The following is a 20,926-nucleotide window of genomic DNA, read 5'->3' as shown; positions in this document are numbered from 1 at the left end:
AGACTGTGTAGATAGGTCTTTATCAGATTTGCACATCTGGACACTGCAATTTTTCCCCATTCTTCTTTACAAAACTGCTCAAGCTCTGTCAGATTGAATGGGGATCGTGAATAAACAGCCCTTTTGAAGTTCAGTCACAAATTCTCAATTGGGATGAGGTCTGGACTCTGACTTGACCACTCCAGGACATTAACCTTGTTGTTTTAAAACCATTCTTGTGTAGCTTTGGCTTTATGCTTGGGGTCATTGTCTTGCAGGAAACAAATCTCCCAAGTCACCTGCTACATCAGGTTTTCCTCCAGGATTTCCCTGTATTTATTTTACCCTCTACCTTCACAAGCCTTCTGGGGCCTGTTGCAGTGAAACATCCCCAGAGCATGATGCGGCCACCACTAAGCTTCTCAGTAGGGATGGTGTTTTCTTGATGACGTGCGGTTATGCCAAATATAGCATTTAAAATGATGGCCAAAAAGCTCAATTTTGGTTTCATCAGACCACAGAACCTCCTTCCAGCTGACTTCAGAGTCTCCCACATGCCTTCTGACAAACTCTACCCAAGATTTCATGCAAGTGTTTTTTTTTTCCATAAGTCGCTTTTTCTTTGCCACTGTCCTATAAAGCTGTGGCTGGAGAAGCACCCATAAGCACTCTCCCATCTCAGCTACTGAAGCTTGTAACTCCATGATTTTAAGTTCTATTTTAACTTCTTCAGTCCACAGGACTTGTTTCCAAAATGCAACAGGCTTGTTTAGATGTTCCTTTGAACCTTTTGAATAGAACTTTTTGGCCGCAATGAGCAAAGGTATGTTTGAAGAAAAAAAGGTGCAGAATTTCAGGAAAAGAACTCCTCTCCAACTGTTAAGCATGGGGGTAGATTGATCATGCTTTGGGCTCGTGTTGCAGCCAGTGGCACAGGGAACATTTACTGGTAGAGGGAAGAATGAATTCAATTAAATACCAGCAAATTCTGGAAGCAAACATCACACTGTCTGTATATTAAAAAAAAAAGCCGAAGATGAAAAGAAGATGGCTTCTACAACAGGATAATGAACCTAAACACACCTCAAAATCCACAATGGACTACCTCAAGAGGTGCAAACTGAAGGTTTTGCCATGGCCCTCACAGTTCCCTGACCTAAACATCATCGAAAATCTGTGGATAGACCTAAAAAGAGCAGTGGATGCAAGAGGGCTCAAGAATCTCACAGAACTAGAAGCCTTTTGCAAGGAAGAGTGGGTAAAAATCCCCCAAACAAGAATTGAAAGACTCTTAGCTGGCTACAAAAAGCATTTACAAGCTGTGATACTTGCCAAAGGGGGTGTTACTAAGTACTGCCATGCAGGGTGCTCAAACTTTTGCTTCGGGCCCTTTTCCTTTTTTGTTATTTTGAAACTGTAAAAGATGGAAATAGAAGTTTTCTTAAAATATTAAAGAAATGTGTCATCTTTAACTTCATGCCTTTTGGAAATAAGTTAATCTTTTACTGGCTTAGCTATTCATAGTAACAGAAATTTTAACCAGGGGTGTCCAAACTTTTGTCTGCCACTGTATGTCATGAAATTAGTTTTTTTTTGTGACAGCAGTACAGTGCAATTACTACAGTACTATGCAGAAGTTTTAGGTACACTAGCTATAAACAGTGGTGCGAGAAAATTCATGAACCCTGTAGAATTTTCTGTTTCTGCATAACTATGACCTAAAATATGATCAGGTCTTCACGCAAGTCCTAAAACTAAATAAGGAGAATCCAATTAAATAAATAACACAAAACATTATACTTGTTCATTTATTTATTGAGAAAAATGATCCAATATTACATTTGTTGGAAAAAGTATGCGAACCTTTGCTTTGAGTAACTGGTGTTACCCCTTTATACAGCAATAACTTGAACCAAGCATTTCCGGTGACTATTGGCTTGGAGGAATTTTAGGCCATTCCTCCTTAATTCATCTCTGGGATGTTGGTTGGGTTCCTTTGCCTGAACTGCTTGCTTCGGGTCTTTCCATAACTTTCTATAGGATTGTTAGGACTTTGACTCAGCCATTCCAAAACATGAATTTTCTTTTTAAACCATTCTGTTATAGATTTACTCTAGCCTTTTGAATCATTGTCTTGTAGCATTATCCAACTTTTATTAAGCTTCAGGTGACCGACTGCTACCCTGACATTCTCCTATAAAATGTCTTGAAACAATTTTGAATTCATTGTTTCCTCCATGATTGCCAGCTGTCCAGGCCTGAGGCAGCAAAACAACCCTAAAACCAAAATGTTCCTTCCACCATACTTCACAGTTGGGATGAGAATTTGGTGTTGGTGTGCAGTGCCCTTTTTCCTCTAAACATAGCAATGTGCATTTCATTCAAAAAGTTCAATTTTTGTCTCATCTGTCCACAGAAACATTGTCCCAGAAGCATTGTAGAACATTCACGTGGTCTTCTGCAAACTTGAGACGTGCAGCAACGTGTTTGTTTTTTGTTATTTTGGAGAGCAGTGGTTTGCTCAGTGGTGTCCTTCCATGAACACCATTCTTGTTCAGTGGTTTTATTGTAGTGAACACATGAACAGAGATTTTAGCAAGTTCTAGAGATTCTGCAAGTCTTTTACTGTTACCCTTGGGTTCTTTTTCACCACCTTCAGCATTGCATGTTCTGCTCTTGGTGTGTTCTTTGCTGGATGCCCACTCCTAGGGAGAGTAACAACAGTGCTGAGTTTCCTGCATTGGTAGGCAATTTCTCTTACTGTGGACTGATAAACATTCAGGTCTTTTAGAAATGCTTTTGTAACCTTTACCAGCTTCATACATCTCTATAATTTTTCTAAGGTCCTCTGAAAGTTGTTTAGATTGAGGCATAGTGTACATAAACAGATCTTTCTTGAAAAGAGCAATCTCTGTCAGTAGCTTGCCTTTGTGTCTTTTTTATGTAAAGGCACCTCTACAACCCACACTTTCTCATCTCATTGATTGGAACATCTGACTCCAAATAGCTTTCGTAGAAGGCATTACCCCAGAGGTTCACATACTTTTTCCAGCAAATACATATAATATTGGATCATTTTTTCAGTCACAGATAATAGAATGCAGTCATTACCAATAGTGGGAAATCTTAAGTGTTAACTGTGTATATCATTAAGCATTAATGCGTTGGTGTCTCTTGAGTGTCTGAGGTCATTTTGCTGGAACTGTGAGGCAGCAGTTCTACTAGCTGTGCTAGTCTTTTGAATTAAGAGTTTTGTTCATAGACTTGGCATTTACAAAAAAGACCCAGAAGTATCAGTGAATGTATTTGTTTGTGAAAATGAAATCGGACCAATCAGTTTCTTATATGGGAGCCTTGGTATGACTCCCACAGAAACCCTTTCTCCTCCCCGTGCCTGAATTGGTGGTCCGATGGAATTCAACTTTTCCCTTGTGTTCATTAAGCATTTAGATAACATCAATAGTTATCTAATGAGATGTCAATTAGGCTTTGGTTCTAGTCTCATATTAGAACGCTTGCCCTAGGAAGTGACAAAATCTTGCATTGAGGTAAAATCCCAGGATTCCTTGTCCCAGTTTAATAATTTTAAAAATAATTAAAATTAATAAAATCTGTGAACTTTCTCTTCATCACTGAGCACTATAGAGTTTTGGAATTTTGCTTTAATCTGGTGTCCTTCTCAAGAAACAAAAAAAAAACATTTAAATCAAATGAAAACAGCTATACACCATATAAGAGTTGGGACATTATGTTGCAGTTGTGTACATCATCTTGTTGAGGCTGTATTTGGAGTACTGTGTACAGTTCTGATCACTGTTGTTGGCAAGATGTCATTAAGTGACATCTTAATTATTGGGCACGTGGCCAAGTGGTTAAGGCATTGGACTAGTGACCTGAAGGTGAGTTCGAACCCCAGCTGAGGGAACGTGTTGTGTCCTTGAGCAAGGCACTTAATCACACATTGCTCTGTGACGACACTGGTGCCAAGCTGTATGGGTCCTAATGCCCTTCCCTTGGACAACAGCGGTGTCGTGGAGAGGGGAGATTTGCAGCATGGGCAACTGCTGATCTTCCATACAATCTTGCCTAGACCTGCGCCCTGGAGAGTGAAGACTTTCCAGGCGCAGATCCATGGTCTCGTAAGACTAACGGATGCCTTTATTAATTATTGGGAAAGAGTGCATAAAAGATTTATGAGAATGTTGCCAGGACTCTGGGTTGGGCTGGGGATGAGTTCTGGGGGAAGGTTGGACAGACTAGCCCTTGTTCCTTGGAATGTAGGAAACTGAGCAGTGTAGTATAGAGATGTATAAAATCATGATGCAGATGACTAGGATGAAGGCACAGTCTTTTTCCCCCCCAAGAAATCCAAAGCTACAGGGCATAGATTTAAGGTGAGACGTAAAGAAATTAAAAGGGATCTGGGGGGCAACTTCATGCAGAAAGTGGTGAGTATGTGGAACCACCTGCCAGAGTAAATAGTTGCAGAAGATGCAATAATAACAGTTAAAAGACATTTGGATATGGATAGGAAAGGTCTAGAGCAGTGGTTCCCAACCTGGAATCCACAGACCCAATGCTTAATGGTATTGGTCCATGGCATAAAAATAAGGTTGGGAACCCCTGGTTTAGAGGGGAATGGGACTAACTTAGGTGGGCACCTTGGTTGATGGAGATGAATTGGGCTGTGGGCCTGTTTCTGTAACTCTATGACTCTTTTTAAAAACAATTAAGTTAAATAGTTAAAGTAGTAACTAGTTGTTCCTCTTCCACAGGCTGAGGGGATTATTCAGATGAACGGTATCTCTGAACCCAGCATAAATCAATGAGGTTATTGTCCAGGGTGATACTGGAAAACCTGTACAGGACTGGACTCCATGTGGCCCAGTGGTAGAACACACAGACATGTTTGGCAGCACCTTCACTCATTAGGTCCAGGACACACAGAATATGGGAGGTCTGGGAATTTCTTCCTTAGAATGCTTTTTGATCCAGTTATATAGCCAACAAAACTTGGCTCATTAAAAATAAAAACAGAAGATGCTGGAAATACTCAGGGTGCCCTATAACATTCAAAGAAAGATGGGGTGCTTCAGAAGGTGTGTTGACCATTATTCAGGGAATTGAGTTCAAGAGCTGTGAGATAATGTTGCAGCTCTATAAAACTGGTTAGACCACACTTAAGAGTATTGTGTTTAGTACTAGTCACCTCATTATAAGAAGGACGTGAATCTTTAGAGAGGGTGTAGACAAGATTTACCAAGATGCTTCCTGGATTAGAGAGCATGTCTTATAAGGAAAGGTCGAGCGAGCTAGGGGGTTTCTCTTTGGAGAGGAGGAGGATGAGAGGTGTCTTGATAGAGATGTAAAAGATGATGACTATTGGTAGAAGGGACAGCCAACAACTTTTTCACAAGTTGGAAATGGCTAATGTAAGGTGATTGGAGAAAGTATAGGAGGGGTTGTCAGCAATTTTTTTTTTTTAAAAATGCAGAGTGGTAGGTATGTGGAATGCACTGCCAGGGGTGGTGGTAGAGGCAGGTACATTAAGGATACTTAAGAGACTTTTAGATTCAGTAGGTACATGGGTGAAAGAAAAATGACGGACGATGTGATAGAGAAAGAGTAGATTAATCTTGGCATAGGCTAAAAGATTGGCATAACATTGTGGGTCAAAGGGCTTGTACTGTGCTGTGCTGTACTGTTCTATGTTCAAGTGAACCAGAATCAGAATCCCAGGTCAAAAATGTACTATGAGGTCATAGTCTTTTTTTTCCCATGGATGCTGCCTAGCTTGTTAAACATTTGCAGGATTTGGCTCAATAATTTAGAAAAGATTTTTCAAAGAAAATAATGATGGTCTAGCTTTAGCTAGTTCTTTTGGGCAACATTTTTCTTACTTCTGGTTCCTGAACTTTTCACTTTTTGACTTGGAAAGTTTGTTTTTGGAACATGACGAGAACTGCCAGGATTGAAACACTGAACTCCAGATTGATGTCATAAAATACAAGATCTTTACTTAAGTCGAATTTACATTTTTGAGAATGCAGCATGAAGTAGATGCTCAACTTGTTTGCTATATTATCACATGATCTGTATTTTCTATGAGAGGGAATATTCATATGTTTTAAGATATTGGGGAAAAATAATAATTTTATTAAGTGCACCCAATTATGATCTGTATTCACATCCCAGAGCATTTTAGAGAGGGAAGGGGGGCAGCCAGATGTCCTGGTACATATTAGTACCAATGACAGAGGAAGGAAAGGAAATGAGGTCCTGAAGACATAATTTAAAGAGCTAGGCAGAAAGTTGAGAAGTAGGACCTCTAGGATAGTCATTTCTGGATTGCTACCTGTGCCACATGCTAGTGAGGGTAGAAACAGGATAATTTGGCAGATAAATGCGTGGCTGAGAAGCTGGTGCAGGGGGCAGGGCTTCAGGTTCTTGGATCATTGGGAGGTATGACCTGTACAAAAGGGACAGGTTGCTCTTGAAACCAAGGAGGACCAATATTCTCTCAGGCAGGTTTGTTAGAGCTGTTGGGGAGGGTTTAAACTAATTTAATGAGGGGGGTGGGAAATGGAATGGAGGGACTTAGGGTAGGATAGATGGTAAAAAAGCAAAGGTAGCGTGCAGTCAGACTATCAGGAAGGGCAGGCAGATGATAGGACAAAATTTCAGCCAGCAGGGTGAGTATCAGTCCATTAGCGATGGAAATCAAAAAGGGTAGCAAATACAGCACTCAGTGTTACATCTCACTGCATGGAGTACTAGAAATAAGGTGGATGATCTTGTTGCACTATTACAGATTGTCGGGTATGATGTTGTGGCCATCACTGAATCATGGCCGAAGGATGGTTGTAGTTGGAAGCTGAATATCCAAGGTTACAGGTTGTATTGGAGGGATAGGAAGGTAGGCAGAGGGGTGGCATGGCTCTGCTGGTAAAGAATGGCATCAAATCAGTGGAAAAATGTGACATAGAATCGGAAGATGTTGAATTCTTGTGGGTTGAGTTAAGAAACTGCAAGAGTAATAGGACCCTGATGACTGTCATATACAGGCCTACCGACAGCAGCTGGGATGTGGACTACAGATTACAACAGGAAATAGAGAAGGTGTGTCAAAAGGGCAATGTTATGATAGTTAAGGGAGATTTTAACATGCAGGTTGATTGGGAAAATCAGGTTGGTAACAGATCTCAAGAGACTGAGTTTGATGAATGCCTACAAGATGGCTTTTTGGAGCAGTTTGCTGTTGAGCCTACTAGGGGATCAGCTAAACCGGGTTGGGTGTTATGTAATGAACCAGAGGTGATTCAGGAGCTTAAGGTTAAAGAACCTTTAGGAACCAGTGATCACATATGATTGAGTTCAACTTGAAATTTGAAAGGGAGAAAGTAAAGTCTGATGTAGCAGTATTTCAGTGGAGTATGGGAAATTACAGTGATATGAGAGAGGAGTTGGCCAAAATAAATTGGAAGGAGCTGCTGGCAGGGATGACAGCAGGGCAGCAATGGTGTGAGTTTCTGGGAAAAATGAGGGAGGTACAGGATAGATGTATTCCAAAAATGAAGAAATACTCAAATGGCGCAATAGTACAACTGTTGCTGACAAAGGAAGTCAAACCTAATGTTAAAGCAAAAGAGAGGGCATACAACAAAGCAAAAATTAGCGGGAAGATAGAGAATTGGGAAGCTTTTAAAACCCTACAGAGAGCAACTAAAAGAATCATTAGAAGGGAAAAGATGAAATAGGAAAGCAAGCTAGCAAACAATATCAACATGGATAGTAAAAGCTTTTTCAAGTATTTAAAAAAAAAAGTAAGAGAGATGAGAGTGGATATAGGGCTGCTAAGAAATGAGGCTGGAGAAATAATAATGGGGACAAGGAGATGACAAATGAACTAAATGGGTATTTTGCATCAGTCTTCACTGTGGAAGACACTAGCAGTGCCAGGTGTTGTAGCTTGTAAAGGAAGAGAAGTGAGCACAGTTACTGGAAAAAGCTGAAATACCTAAAGGTACCTAAGTCACCTGGACCAGATGAACTGCACCCTAGGGTTCTGAAAGAGGTAGCAGTAGAAACTGGGGAGGCATTAATAATGATCTTCCAAAAATCATTGAACTCTGGCATGATGCCAGAGGACTGGAAAATTGCAAATGTCGCTCCACTCTTTAAGAAAGGAAGAAGATAGCAGAAAGGAAACTATAGACCTCTGTGGGGTTGGGAAGATGTTAGAGTCGATTGTTAAGGATGAGGTTATGGAGTACTTGGTGACACAAGTCAAGGTAGGACAAAGTCGGCATGGTTTCCTTAAGGGAAAATCTTGCCTGATGAACTTGTTTGAATTCTGTGAGGCGATTACAAATAGAATAGACAAAGGGGATGCAGTAGATGTTGTATGTTTGGATTTTCAGAAGGCTTTTGACATGTTGCCACACATGAGTCTGCTTACCAAGTTAAGAGCCCATGGTATTACAGGAAAGTTACTAATGTGGTTAGAGCATTGGCTGATTGGTAGGAGGCAGTGAGTAGGAATAAAAGGATCCTTGTCTGGTTGGCTGCCAGTGACTAGTGGTACTCTGCAAGGGTCGGTGTTGGGACCACTTTTTAGACAGTATATCAATGATTCAGATGATGGAATAGATGGATTTGTTGCCAAGTTTGCGGATGATGCGAAGATTGGTGTAGGGGCAGGTATTGAGGGAACAAGCAGGCTGCAGAAGCACTTGGACAGATTAGGAAAATGGGCAAGAAAGTGGGAAATGAAATACAATGTTGGCAAATGCATGGTCATGCACTTTGGTAGTAGGAATAAATGTGCAGATTATTTTCTAAACAAGAAGAAAATACAAAAAAAATGAGATGCAAAGAAACTTGGGAGTCCTTGTGCAGATCACCCTAAAGGTTAACTTGCAGGTTGAGAAGGTGGTGAGGAAGGTAAATGCAATGTTGACATTCATTTTAAGAGGTCTAGAATACAAGAGCTGAGATGTGATGCTGAGGCTTTAAAAGGCACTGGTAGGCCACACACTGAGTATTGTGAACAGTTTTAGGCTCCTTATCTAAGAAAAGATGTGCTAGCATTGGAGAGGGTCTAGAGAAGGTTCACAAGAAAGATTCCGAGAATGAAAGGGTTATTATATGAGGAATGTTTGGCTCTGGGTCTGTACTCACTGGAGTTTAGAAGGATGGGAGGTGGGGAATCTCATTGTTTCCCATGGTGGGGGGAGTCTAAGACAAGAAGGCACAGCCTCAGGATAGAGGGGCATCTATTCAAAACAGAGATGTGGAAAAATTTCTTTACCAGTGGTTGGAGAATTTGTGGAATTTGTTACTACAGGCAGGTGTGGAGCCAGGTTGTTGGGTGTATTTAAGGCAGAGATAGATAGGTTCTTGATTGGACACGGCATCAAAGGTTGCAGGGAGAAGGCTGGGGAATGGGGTTGAGGAGGGTAATCAAGGAATAGCCATGAGTGATGGTGGAGCAGACTTAATGGGCCAAATGTCCAAATTAAGCTCCTATATTTCATGGTCTTATAGTATTTTTTGTGTGGAAATACATGAATTATTAAATGAAAGAAGGAGTCCTAACGTCCTTAAAAATGTTTAGTTCCAATAATTTAATTGCAGGGAAATATTTTAGTGAATGTTTTTGAAATTTTAAATGTCTTATATTTAAAAATAATTGCTTTGAGACTGTGACACATTAAGTGGTGGAATACATAGCTTCATTATTTTTTAAAAAAGGCTAAATGTAAATTACAGGGGGGTTCTTTAGTTACAGAAGACTTGATTTACGGAAATCCAACTTTGTGAAACATTTCCCTTAAGGAATTATAGGAAATGTATGCAGGGTGATACAATATGTGTATCAATAGAAAATGGAAGGCAGGATGGTGCAGTACTGTGAGAGAACCAAGTAGCACCTTCAGAAGGGGGAGACTCAACAATTTTGGGCATAGGTTTTATCTTGTTTTTAAAGGAAATTGTTCATTTCTGACTACAGGAAATATTGGTTTACAGACAGGTTTTAGAAATAGATCTGTTATGTAACCCGGGGACTGCCTGTACTTTCCTGCAAGATTTGAAGAAGCCTATTCACTTATTAATGATTACTTCACAATAACATTGACAAATCTGAGAATTTTACTGCACTCACAAACTTATAGGGTAAATTCAAATCAAAGTCAGTTTTAAGAAATATGCTAATGATTTTATAATGGCTATAAAAATCACTTCGGTTTTTTTTCAGCAATCAGGGAGGATGGAATGCCAGGAGGTAGAAACAAAAGTATCGGTCCTATTCAGGTAAGTGATTTTATATCCTATTCAGAATAATAATGAAAGAACTGTGTTTTATTTACATGCTCCACAGTTCAGGAGACTTGGCTCAGTATGTTATGTATATTTTTTCCTATTTAATTTAAATGTAATAAAACAAATTTATAAAGGATTAGATAAGTTATTTTTGGAAAAATGTATGCAGTTTTTCATTTTTGGTGGAAGAAATATTCTGATGAGTTCTTGTTACTTTCAAGGATAAAAGTCAGGAACCAAATAAATATCAAGCTTGTTCTACCTAGTCACTTCGTTATCAACCCCACCTGCTCTGCTTTCTCTCTTTAGATAATGAAGTATCTTGTGATAAAGACTGCATTGATCAAATTGAGGGAGAATTTCATAGCTTTTCAATGTCAAGATTGAATTTTGATGAATACATAATTCAAGCTATGAGCAGTATAAAGCTTCCTTTATTTTGTAAAATGTTTCCTTTGTGATTTGGTTTGCTTACGATAGCTGAATTTCCCAACTATTACTGAAATTTACTTCAGCACGTTTTCACTTCTAGTTGTATTCGCTCATGTTTGTTGGATTGTAGAAAATTTAAAAATATACGTTTGATTATTCTTACACTCAAAATAGTTTCTTCTCAAAGACCTTTAAGTGAATGCAGTTGTGGGTATTCCTCATAATGAATGGCTCGCTCTGGAAACATGCTCTGTTTTGTGGCAAAGCCTGATTCAAATACAGTGCTTTTAAAAATTGATGGGAAATTTTGAGTCAAACACAAATTGTGCTTAAAATTTTTTTGATAATTTTTGTGAAATTTACACTAAATTGTCCTTTCTAAAATTGGCACAATAAGGAGAATCTCCCTTTTCCAAATGAGTATATATCATTCCTTATTCAAGTGATGGTGGACAACTTGTGTCCGTGTTCAGCTAACTACGTGTGCGTGACTAAGTAGAGAATGTTGCCACTTCGTTGATCCAAGGCAATGTCATGGAACCTGGCCTCCACTTGCATGAAGAACAAACAGTTGTGCTTTCCACAAGGGATACATTCATTTCAGTGCACTTTGCAACTAGTTAAGTGGCAAGGCACAGTGAGAAAATGTTTTTTTTTAAAAAGTGTAGGTCTTGGATGCTTTAAGTAAATTCAGGGAGTACGGGTGTCCCCTGCTTTTCGAATGTTCGCTTTTCGAAACCTCGCTGTTACGAAAGACCTACGTTAGTTACCTGTTTTCACTAACAGAAGGTGTTTTCACTGTTACGAAAAAAGGCAGTGCGTGTCCCGAACAGCCAAGCTCCTCCCCCGGAACTGCATTCTAGCCGGCATTGCTTTAGCACATCCCTGTGAGCGGCCGTTAGCAAGATGAGTTCTAAGGTATCGGAAAAGCCTAAAAGAGCACGTAAGGGTGTTACACTTATTGTAAAACTAGGCATAATTAAGCATTTCGATCATGGTGAATGAAGTAAGGACAAAGCGAATTTGGCTTGTGGAAGTTGATGAAGATGATGTTGAAAAGGTTTTGGCATCCCATGGTCAAGAACTGATAGATGAACTGATGCAATTGGAAGAGGGAAGGATAACAGTCGAAACCGAATGCAGTAGTGAACAGAAAGTGAAATTGTCCAGGAACTGAACGTGAAGCAACTGTGTGAGATTTTGGCTGCAATGGTTGCAGGGAAGTACAACTTTAATTTTGAAAGGGTATGTAGGTTTAGGGCATACTTGCAAGATGGTTTGAGTGCTTACAAAGAACTGTATGATCGAAAAATGCGCGATGCTAGCAGTCAAGCATACTGTCATTTTTCAAGCCTTTCACATCAGCCACAGCAGACAACAAACCTCGACCTTTGACATTGAGGCAGGCAGAGATAGAAGAAGATGACCTGCCTGCCCTGATGGAAACAGAGGACAATGAGATGACACCCCAGTTTCCCACCACCCCAACCCTGGGCCGCGGACCAATACATTGCCGCGGAGAATGCAAAGGTAGCCGGGACACACCCAGCACATCTTTAAGGAAAAAGCCGAAATAAACAAGCTAACTAATTAGGTGCCGCCCGGCACGTAAGTGTCGACCCAGATCAGAGGCGATTGCCCGGAAGTTGGGGACCACTGCATCACCCCAACCTCCGACAACTGAGCCTAACACACCATCATCAGTGTGCTCGGCATTGTCTTCCCAATTCCAGTAAGTGATAATACACTACGTACATTATTTCTATTTTATATAGGCTGTGTATTTTTATGTGTTATTTGGTATGATTTGGCAGCTTCATAGCTTAAAGGTTACTGGAGAGAGTGTTTTTGCCGAGAGCACTTGTGCTGTGTTTCTGCCGAGAGTGCTTGCGTGAGATTTCCGCTACGGAGAACATTGCGGCAATGATTGTAGAGAAGTATTTCTACTTTATATAGGCTGTGTATATATCATATCATTTCTGCTTTTACTATATGTTACTGTTATTTTAGGGTTTAAGTGTTATTTGGCATGATTTGGTAGGTTATTTTTTGGGTCTGCGAACGCTCGCAAATTTTTCCCATATAAATAAATGGTAATTGCTTCTTCACTTTACGACATTCCGGCTTACGAACCGTTTCATAGGAACGCTCTACCTTCGGATGGTGGGGGCAACCTGTATAGGACTGAGGAAATTATTGGTTCAGCTATAAGTGTTGAAATTGAGTTTCCGTAAAAGATATGAAGGCTTCGAAGAGAGTACAGAAGGGATTATCAAAGAATAGCAAGGAAGAGGGATTTTTGTTACATGGATAGACTGGAGAAGCTAAGAATTTTTTCATTAAAACAGAAATGGTTGTGAGGAGATCTTAAAGTGTAGATTTGGATAGAAACACTTCCTATTGGTGGAGGAGCAGGAAATAGAGAAAAAAAATTGAAGATGATTGCCAAAGGAGTCAAAAGTGATATGGGGAAAGATTGTTTTTGCATAAAAATGTTGTTAGATCCAGTGTAATAGAGGTAGCATATTTCATTGTGTTGGAAAGTTGGATATGTATCTAAAAGGATAGGGTTCGCAGAGTACTAGGGGCAGTGCTGTTGCAAACAGCTAATGAGAGGTCACTGGTGATTCTGAGATAATTCATTGTCAAATGAGCTAGAAGCATTTCTAATCTCAATGATTCAGCTAGGTTATGTTGTATTTGCCTATAGAAGAATTTCCAGTGGGAACATGGAGGGGCAAGTGGTGGAATGTAATAGATAATACACTTAAACAAGCAGAGACAGTTTAATTTGTCCTACTACTTTATTTGGTAGAAATTAAAGTTCATCATCCTTTAGAGGTCGAAAGCTACCTGCAATTTTCAAACTGCTGAGTTTCACATAAATTTGGCCTGGTCAATAAAAAGATCAAGCCTTTAAACCTTTTCTGTAAGTGAACAGCTCATAAATGTCAGAATGATTAATAGGATGACATTGGAGGTGTCTTATAAAAGGAAGGATAATACCAGGTCCTGAGCAGAGAGTAACACATTTCAAATGTGTTTGTTTGGAGCTGCAGAACAATGAGGTTTGCATCACTGAAAGATTACCAGCACTCCACTTTACTACTATAAATAAATAACTCTCTGAATAGTATGTCGTATTTCATTAGATTTATCTTTTAGGCTGACAGTTCCAGGATCACCTTGGAATCAAAAGGCAACTCTGGGCTTCAACTACAGATAGTCGAACCTCTCCCTTTTACCTCCACCTTCCCCATCAATTCTCAAGGACCTCTTTGTCAGTAACATTTACACAATTAATCAACTGCATCTATCAATTCATTTTGGAAAATTCCTCTCTATCCTGGCATAGTACTCTAATTTTTCTCCAGTTCCTTCCCATTTGCCTTATACAGGTGGCCCCCGTTTTCCGCACGTTCACTTTATGACACCTGGCTGTTACAAAAGACCTACATTAGTTATCTGTTTTCGCTAACAGAAGGTGTTTCCGCTGTTATGAAAAAAGGCAGTGCGTGCCCAAACAGCCAAGCTCCTCCCCCGGAACTGCATTCTAGCTGACGTTGCTTACACACGTGCTTTATCTCTGATTTATTTTGTGCATCCGTTAGCAAGATGAGTTCTAAGTTATCATAAAAGCCTAAAAGAGCTCATAAGGGTGTTAGACTTAGCATAAAACTAGACATAATTAAGCATTTTGATCGTGGTGAACGAAGTAAGGACATTGTCCGCGTGTTGAACTTGCCTGCGTCCACCATTCGCACTATTTAAACGCAGAGAGAAAGAATTTTGAAAGCTGCCAATGTTACTGTTGGTTCTGCTCGTAGCAAAGTGGTCTCTCTTAGTCGGCATCCAATAATGGATAAAATGGAAAGTCTGTTGCTTGAGTGGATTGATGGGTGTACAAAGTGTGGTGTTCCTTTAAGTTTTTTTTAATACCTAAGGAGAAATCAGTCAGTCTTTTTAATAAGCTGAAACAGAAGGCACTGGACGATGGTGATGAAAGTGTTGCAAAAGTAGAATTTATAGGTAGTCATGGGTGGCTTGATCAGTTTGAGGCGAGGGCAGCTTCATAGTTTAAGCAGTGGCACCCAGCACATCTTTAAGAAAAAAGCCGAAATAAACAAGCTAATTAATTAGGTGCTGCCTGGCACGTAAACGTCGGCCCAGATCAGAGGCGATTGCCGATTGCGTCAGGTGGTTATTCGTATAAGCAAGTGTTTAACTGTGACGAAACTGCAATTTATTGGAGATTCTGGCAAGTGAAACTACACTGTACATACATTATAAAATGTAAACAACAGGAATTCTGCAGATGCTGGAAATTCAAGCAACACACATCAAAGTTGCTGGTGAACGCAGCAAGCCAGGCAGCATCTCTAGGAAGAGGTACAGTCGACGTTTCAGGCCGAGATCCTTCATCAGGACTAACTGAAAGAAGAGCTAGTAAGAGATTTGAGAGGGGGAGGGGGAGATCCAAAATGATAGAAGACAGGAGGGGGAGGGATGGAGGCAAGAGCTGGACAGGTGATCGGCAAAGGGGATATGAGAGGATCATGGGACAGGAGGTCTGGGGAGAAAGACAAGGGAGGGGGGAACCCAGAGGATGGGCAAGGGGTATAGTCAGAGGGACAGAGGGAGAAAAAGGAGAGTGAGAGAAAGAATGTGTGTATAAAAATAAATAATGGATGGGGTACGAGGGGGAGGTGGGGCATTAGCGGAAATTAGAGAAGTCGATGTTCATACCATCAGATTGGAGGCTACCCAGACGGAATATAAGGTGGTGTTCCTCCAACCTGAGTGTGGCTTCATCTTTACAGTGGAGGAGGCCGTGGATAGACATGTCAATGGGAATGGGATGTGGAATTAAAATGTGTGGCCACTGGGAGATCCTGCTTTCTCTGGCGGACAGAGCTTCAAGGTTACTGGAGAGAGTGTTTCCGCCGAGAGTGCTTGCGCCGGCCATGTTTCTGCCGAGAGCATTTTGACACGAGATTTTCGCTGCCCTAGACAGTGCTGCAGAAAAGTATTTCTACTTTATATAGGCTGTGTATTTATCATTTAATTCCTGCTTTTATTATATGTTACTGTTATTGTAGGTTTTATGTGTTATTTGGCATGAGTTTGTAGGTTATTTTTTGGGTCTGGGAACACTCAAAAATTTTTCCCATATTAATAAATGATAATTGCTTATTCACTTTACGACATTCCGGCTTACGAACCATTTCACAGGAACGCTCTACCTTCGGATAGTGGGGGAAACCTGTACACACTTTTTCCATGACTACTCCCTCTTCTCTCTTGCACTGTTGGCTGCCTAGCTCTGCGCCTGGCCTTGTATTTTGTTCTTTTAGTTGTTCTTTCACTTGGGACATTGTCCCTTGTTCTTTCAATGTGTCATTATTACACCTGTATAAAAAAAAACCTTTAGCTCTCTTTGAACATAAGACCATAAGACAAAGGAGCAGAAGTAGGCCATTCGGCCCATCGAGTCTGCTCCGCCATTTTATCATGAGCTGATCCATTTTCTCCTATTTAGTCCCACTCCCCTGCCTTCTCACCATAACCTTTGATGCCCTGGCTACTCAGATACCTATCAATCTCTGCCTTAAATACACCCAATGACTTGGCCTCCACTGCTGCCCGTGGCAACAAATTCCATAGATTCACCACCCTCTGACTAAAAAAATTTCTTCGCATTTCTGTTCTGAATGGGCGCCCTTCAATCCTTAAGTCATGCCCTCTCGTACTAGACTCCCCCATCATGGGAAACAACTTTGCCACGTCCACTCTGTCCATGCCTTTTAACATTCGAAATGTTTCCATGAGGTCTTCCCTCATTCTTCTAAACTCCAAGGAATACAGTCCAAGAGCGGACAAACGTTCCTCATATGTTAACCCTCTCATTCCCGGAATCATTCTAGTGAATCTTCTCTGTACCCTCTCCAACGTCAGCACATCCTTTCTTAAATAAGGAGACCAAAACTGCCCACAGTACTCCAAGTGAGGTCTCACCAGCGCCTTATAGAGCCTCAACATCACATCCCTACTCCTATACTCAATTCCTCTAGAGATGAATGCCAACATTGCATTCGCGTTCTTCACTACTGAGCTTCCCTTTCCTCTTAAGTCCTTCAACATCTCCAGCTTCCCTTTCCTTTTAAGTCCTTGAACATGCTGTTGTCTGCTAAATATGATTGTTTTTATTGGTGAGTTGATGAGAGCAGGTTTGAGGATGAGGGGTCAGCACATGAGAGAGAGGAGAACTATTTATGGAAACAGCTAGACAAAAAAATACTAACCAGTGGAAGTCAGGAATGGTGGTAGAGTTGTTTCCAGAACTCTGAATGCCTCAGCTCAGTTTTTTGACCTTTTTGTATATCAGCATCTGATCTTAGTTAAGTCACTGATGATATCCTGGGTGCCTTCTTCAGTTCCTGTTTAATACTGCTGTAATTAACCTCCCTTTATAATGCAAGTATGACCCCATCCCTAGTTGGATGATCTACATAAACACGAGATTCTGCAGATGATGGCAGTCCAGAGCAACGCATACAAAATGCTGGAGGAGCTCAGGTCAGGCAGCCTAATAAGCAGTTGACATTTCAGCTGGAGACTCTTCATCAGTCATGATGAAGGACCGTGGCCTGAAGCATCAACTGTTTATTCCTGTCTGTAGACGCTGCCTGACCTGAATGATCAATATATTGTTTCAAGAAACCCTGCTGTATGCACCTAATAAATTCTGCCCCACCCTGGCACTAAAGGAATCCCTGTCGATAATGGGGAAGTTAAAGTCACTCACTAAATAGCCCTGCTATTTTTACGTTTTCTCATATTGGTTCAGATAGCTCCCACTGGCTATTGGGGTACCTACAATATAACTCCATCATAGTGATTGCACATTTCTTACTTGAGTTCTATCCATACTGCTTTTTAGAATGAGTCCTCCAAGATATCCTTTCTTGGTGCAACCATGACATTCTTCTTAATCAGTAAAGTAGCTCCCTCATAATACTTGCATCCCTCTCTGCTGTGTCTGAAATATCTATACACAGGAACCTTGAGCTGCCAGAACCATTCCTTCTGTACCTTCTCGGTCTCTTCAGCTCCTGACCTATTGCTCTGGGTTTTACTGCCCTCTGACCCAATTACAGATTAATTTAAATCCTCCTAAGTAGTGCTAACAACCCTCCCAACAGTGATACTGGTATCTCTCTAGTTTAAGTATAATTCTTGTTCCAGGTCTATCTGAGCTGGAAGGGACCCTAATGCAGGTATCTGAAGCCTTCCTTCCTACACTAGCTTATTAGCCATGCATTTATCCGTGCTTTAGTATTTCTGGCTTCACCTGCATGTGGTTTAGGGAGTAGTTTTGAGATTGTAGCCCTAAAGATCCTGCTTTTTAACTTTCTGTCAAACTCTCTAAATTCTCTATGCAGGACTTCATCTCTCTTCCTGCCTATGTCATTAGGAGCGATATGGACCATGACCCCTGGCTGCTCATCCTCCCCTTTCATAATGTCCTAAACTCGCTCAAGGTTCTTGCTTCACTTGGCACCAGAAAGGCACCACAATATCCTGAAATCTTGTTTGCAGACTTTTGCTTGCTTTCAGTCATTACTGTGGCTGTGCTCCTGAATACAGCCTCTCCTACTGCTTGCCTGAGTTTGATTTTCCCCTGCTGTTCCTTAAAGTCCGTTGTGGTACCTCTGATTTGGCTCCTGCTGTTGCTTATCCCCAGAAGAGATCCATCCATCCCATCAGTATCCAAAAGTATACACGATAGAGCAGGGAGTAGCCACAGGAGATTCCTGCACGACCTGCCTGCCCCTCCTGGCTGTACCCATGGTGTAGACACCTCCCTGAATCTCTTACCCATGATACTCTCTACTTTCTGTGTGCTCCTCATTGAATCCAACTGATGCTTCAACTGATCCATGTTGTCTGAGAGGAACCACACAGCTGGAGGATCTTCTTGCAGACGCAGGTGCCAGAGACACTTCCCTATTTCCCACATTTTACTGGAGGACCATACCAATTAATTGACCATCAGGTCTACCCCTTAAGTTAGTACTGGCCTAAAAGAAAGAATGGGAAAGACCTTGATCTTGAATATCACACCTTGTCTCTGCTCAGCCTCCTTGTTAAGTCTCATTCATCAACGCTGCTGGAGTTAGACCATGCACAGTACTTCCACTTCAAAACAACCCTTTTCAGAATAGCAGCTGCTACAGCTCCAATCTTAAAATTTTGCTTTCTCTCCATGCAGGTACTACTGGTCTGAAGTTAATCAGTTCTTACCTGTTCACAGCCTACATCTCTTCATTTTAAATACCCTCACATGTTTTTATTAGTATTTCATTTATCTCTGATGTTTTTTGTGTTCAGTAAATGTGTTCAATGTATTCTTGCTCTTCCGATTAAAAATACCCAACAAAATATGTAGGAAGTTTTTGTCTGCTTTTAATTCATTGCTTGACCACATTTTGAATTTATTAATCAGTTTTTCTTTGTTTCCATTTGTGTTTATTTCCTTGTATGATATTCATTTTTCTGTTATTATTCCTGTCTACTTGTCCTTTCAAAAATATACCTTTTACTGAATTCCACCCAATTAGTGCATTGGTCAAATGATAAAATAAGAGTTTTATTCCACAGAAACACCTGAACAATGAGGTCCAAGGCTTTTCCAATTGGGCCTGATTGAAATAAAACTTACGCAACTTCAAAACCAGATAGTGGAACATTGTGACATTGCTGGGGTCATGGTAGCCTTTGGGTAAGTGGCTTAGGTTATTAATTGGAAAGCAAGAGGGTGGAAATCTGCAAATCAAGATCATGGAGATCTGGAGTTTGAGAATCGGGAAAGTAGAGAATAGAATATGATACTAGAGTTGTAGAAAGCCAAGGAATCGGGGAGTATTGAGGTAGCACTGATTATATTCACGAACACAAGAAAACCTGATGCTGGAAATCCAAAGCAACACGCACAAAATGCCAGAGGAACTCAGTAGGCCAGGCTGCATCTATGGAAAAGAGTATCAGTCGACATTTCAAGCTGAGACCCTTCTTCAGGACTGGAAAGGAAGGGGTGAAGTCAGAGTAAGAAGATGGGTGGGTGGAAAAAATACAAGGTGGCAGGTGATAGGTGAAACCAGGAGAGGATGAGTTGTTCATATTTATTTGTATTTGGAAGCCACACTCCTTGGACGTGACATTAAATTCTGTTTTTTTGTCATCACTCCCACACTCCACATTAGAGTAGCTTACTAATTGTCTTCATTGGGCTTAGCAGGTTATTCACATTTAGGTTTGGTGTAACTTAAACTCGAGCTGATTGCTTTGCGCCACACTGTTTCTCTTTGACTGCTAGTGCCAGTGACACTCGGAAAATAGTTTCTATAATTATATTTATTAGTCAGAGTGTAACTATTCTTTTCAGCAACTGAACAATTTCAATATTACTGTGATGAGGGTGAAAAGGGAACACCTCCAAATTCCTGAGGTCAGTTCTAATTGAAAGTTTAAGTGAGTTTGTCGACAGAGAAAGGTAATAAATGATGACAGAATGCATTAAGCATAGAAAGTAAGCAGAATTTTTATTCAAGGTCTAGTTCAGTAAAGCAGTAAAAATTCTGGATGCCTTTCCATGGAAAGCAATTATAAGTGTTTTATAAAGAAAGCTTGGAACTATGCCAAGTAGTTTGTATTTGTGTTAACAAAACATTGATACATATTTTATAACCCAGGCCCAGGTTATGATATTCCTTGATACTTATGAATTTATTGTAAAACTGAGATTCTCGCAGCTTATTTAGATTCTTATAATGTTTCATTTTTGATGTTTATCCTATTCGTGTTTTTTATTGTGTGGGGGGGGGAGATTGCACTTGTTGATTTGGTTTCTACCTCTATAAATTTTACTATACTCACATGAATATGTGTGTTGTAATCCTGAGTAGCCTAGAAGAATTTCATGCTTTAATTATACAGAAATAGTAAATTTTCTAACATAGCCCAAGTTAACTTGATGAAATCAAGGTTTCTGGAATTTCAGTTCCAAACCCACTGGTTCGGGAGCACATGTTGAATTCCAAAGCATTTCTTTGCAGTAAATGCTATGATGTATAAATAGATGAAAGAAAGAGATAATCTAAAAAAAGAAATTTTAAGTTACTTTAATGTGCCT

At 40.4% G+C, this 20,926-nt stretch overlaps 1 protein-coding gene across 2 annotated transcripts in view; it reads left to right on the top strand.

Moving 5' to 3' along the window:
* The window catches only part of LOC140186079 (nuclear receptor subfamily 6 group A member 1), a 316,148-nt gene that overhangs the window by 246,063 nt on the left and 49,159 nt on the right, over nt 1–20,926 (top strand). For both annotated transcript variants that reach the window (XM_072239944.1, XM_072239945.1), the window contains one exon: nt 10,238–10,293. In XM_072239944.1, the coding sequence (XP_072096045.1) occupies nt 10,238–10,293 (56 nt within the window). The remainder of the gene's footprint in view (nt 1–10,237; nt 10,294–20,926) is intronic.

This window comes from Mobula birostris, chromosome 22 (genome assembly GCF_030028105.1).
Source record: "Mobula birostris isolate sMobBir1 chromosome 22, sMobBir1.hap1, whole genome shotgun sequence".
Classification (NCBI taxonomy): Eukaryota; Metazoa; Chordata; class Chondrichthyes; order Myliobatiformes; family Myliobatidae; genus Mobula; species Mobula birostris.
This window is presented reverse-complemented; position numbering and strand designations above follow the sequence as displayed.